The sequence below is a fragment of the Chenopodium album genome, chromosome 6 (assembly GCF_948465745.1).
Source record: "Chenopodium album chromosome 6, dcCheAlbu1.1, whole genome shotgun sequence".
NCBI lineage: Eukaryota > Viridiplantae > Streptophyta > Magnoliopsida > Caryophyllales > Amaranthaceae > Chenopodium > Chenopodium album.
The window spans coordinates 58396810-58399061 of record NC_137839.1 but is presented as its reverse complement, the minus strand read 5'-3'; the positions used below and the strand labels follow the sequence as shown (position 1 = coordinate 58399061).

At 40.2% G+C, this 2252-nt stretch overlaps 1 protein-coding gene across 1 annotated transcript; it reads left to right on the top strand.

Moving 5' to 3' along the window:
• The first annotated feature begins 230 nt into the window (after nucleotides 1-230).
• Nucleotides 231-1543, top strand: LOC145636996 (uncharacterized). The gene is made up of 2 exons (XM_081688519.1): nucleotides 231-595; nucleotides 856-1543. Exons 1-2 carry the CDS (start codon nucleotides 231-233, stop codon nucleotides 1541-1543), a joined length of 1053 nt encoding a protein of 350 aa, XP_081544645.1.
• Nucleotides 1544-2252: the final 709 nt, after the last annotated feature.

Sequence of the window (2252 nt, the reverse complement as noted above, 5' to 3'; positions counted from 1 at the left end):
ATGCTAAGAGATTAATCCTTAAAACTGATTCGCAACTGGTATCTAGTCAGTTCAGTGGGAAATATGAGGCACGGGAGTCAACGATGATAAAATATCTAGAAAAAATAAACGAGTTAACGACTCAGTTGCAGCATTTTGAGGTTCAATTAGTGCCGAGAGCATAAAATTCACAGGCCGATGCTTTGGCAAGGTTAACGAGCTCAAGCTTTAACGATTTAGAGAGTACTGTCATGGTGGAGGTTTTAAAACACAGGAGTATAGATGAGACTGTAGAGCTAGTCCTCTGCGTTAAAACCGGCAGCCAGTGGTATGATAAAATCATGGCATATCTCCCAACGGGAGCGTTACCGGTGGATAAAGGGGAGTCCCGGAAATTAAGGAAAGATAATGTTTGGTTCATTATGTATCAAGGGCAATTATATAAAAGAGGATTCTCACTACCATTTCAAAGATGCATAACTGACAATGAATCTGCAAGACTTATCGAAGAAATACATGAGGGAACTTGTGGAAATCATCAGGGTGCACGAGCTCTTTCAAGAGAAGCAGTGAGAAGGGGGTATTATTGGCCAACGATGAATGAAGATGCTTCTCGGTATGTAAAAAAGTGTGAGAAATGTCAAAAGTTTGCGCCCGCATTGAACCAGCCGCCAAATGACTTGATGTCGATACTTAATCCATTTTCGTTTGCATAATGGGGGATGGACATAGTTGGGCCTTTCCCGTCGGCAACAGGGGGGATGAAATTCCTACTGGTCGGCATTGATTATTTCACCAAATGGATAGAAGCGGAGCCGATAGAAAAAATGTCGGCTGTAGGGTAAAAAAGTTTATCCAGAAGAATATTTTTACTAGATTTGGCCTTCCAAAGGCAATGGTTTTTTTATATCATGGATCACAGTTCGACTGTAAATCGGTAAAGGATCTGTTGGCAATGTATAAGGTAAAGTTTGCATATGCAGCGGTATGCCACCCCCAATCAAATGGCCAGGATGAAGCAACGAATAAGCAGATCATAACGGCTATAAAAAAGAAAATCGAAGATGCAAAGGGATTGTGGGCAGATTTAATTCCAGAAATTTTATGGGTAAATCGGAAAACGAGTAGAGAAGCAACAGGAGAATTCCCTTTCAATCTGGTGTTTGGGACAGAAGCATTAGTTTCGGCAGAAGTTGGTTTGCCGACATTCAGAGTGCAGCATTACTGCGAGGAACAAAATGATCTGTTGCTAAGACAACAATTAGATTTCTCGCCAGAATTAAGAGAAAAGGAAGCTGTTAAATCGGATGCCTACAAATATAGAATGTCAAGGGCATACAAAAAAAGAGTCAGTCATTGGCCTTTAGCTTTTGGAGATTTGGTGTTGCGAAGAACAGCCGCAACGAGGAAAGGGAATGAAGAAGGAAAGTTAACGGCTAACTGGGAAGGGCCATACCGAATCAGGGATATGGTGATGCAAGGGTCGTATTATTTGGAAACACCAAAAGGAAAGCCATTAAAAAATGTCTGGAATACAGCGGGACTGAAGAAGTATTTTGTCTAAAAAGAAGAATATGTTATCTTGTAAAAACATGTATTAATGTGAAGTTGTGTACGTAATATCGGCCATGAATAAAAGCAGACACACCGCTTTACAAACTATATCGTGTGTACAAGTACAACGCATCCTCCACTTAACAGACTACCGTTAAGTGGGACGGACAGTTAAAAACCGCTTCCGTGAAGTTAACGCACTTGCAACCTGATCAGTTGTACTTGTTAGTTCATGAGGTTGCTTGTTCAGCATATAATACCGGCAAAATCACTGTATGGTATATGCCGATTTGAGGCATAACCATGACAGTGATCGCTGATAAGGGTACTTGTCTAGCTATTACAATAGCTCAGCAAGTGACCAACATAGTGCGCTGAAACAGCAACTAAAAGTCGGAATTAAGCCCCAAGTACACGCGTCTAGCAGTTGAGATGTGTGTACTAGGGGGGAAGGCAAGAGGTTGTAAGCTAAGAATTACGACTTATTACGTAAAGCAAAATTATGACCTGTTATCTAGCAAAAGTTGAATTTGCGGACAACTAAAAATGAAAGTTATTTTTTGTAAAACGCTGACATGTTCGGCGTGGAATAAACGTGCATACAAGCATGACAAAGTTAGGATAGATATAGACATGGCATCTATTAAAATCGCATAAATACAACACAAGTTTACTGAAACTATGTAAACATTGCATATTGCAGGAAAAATAAAAAGTGT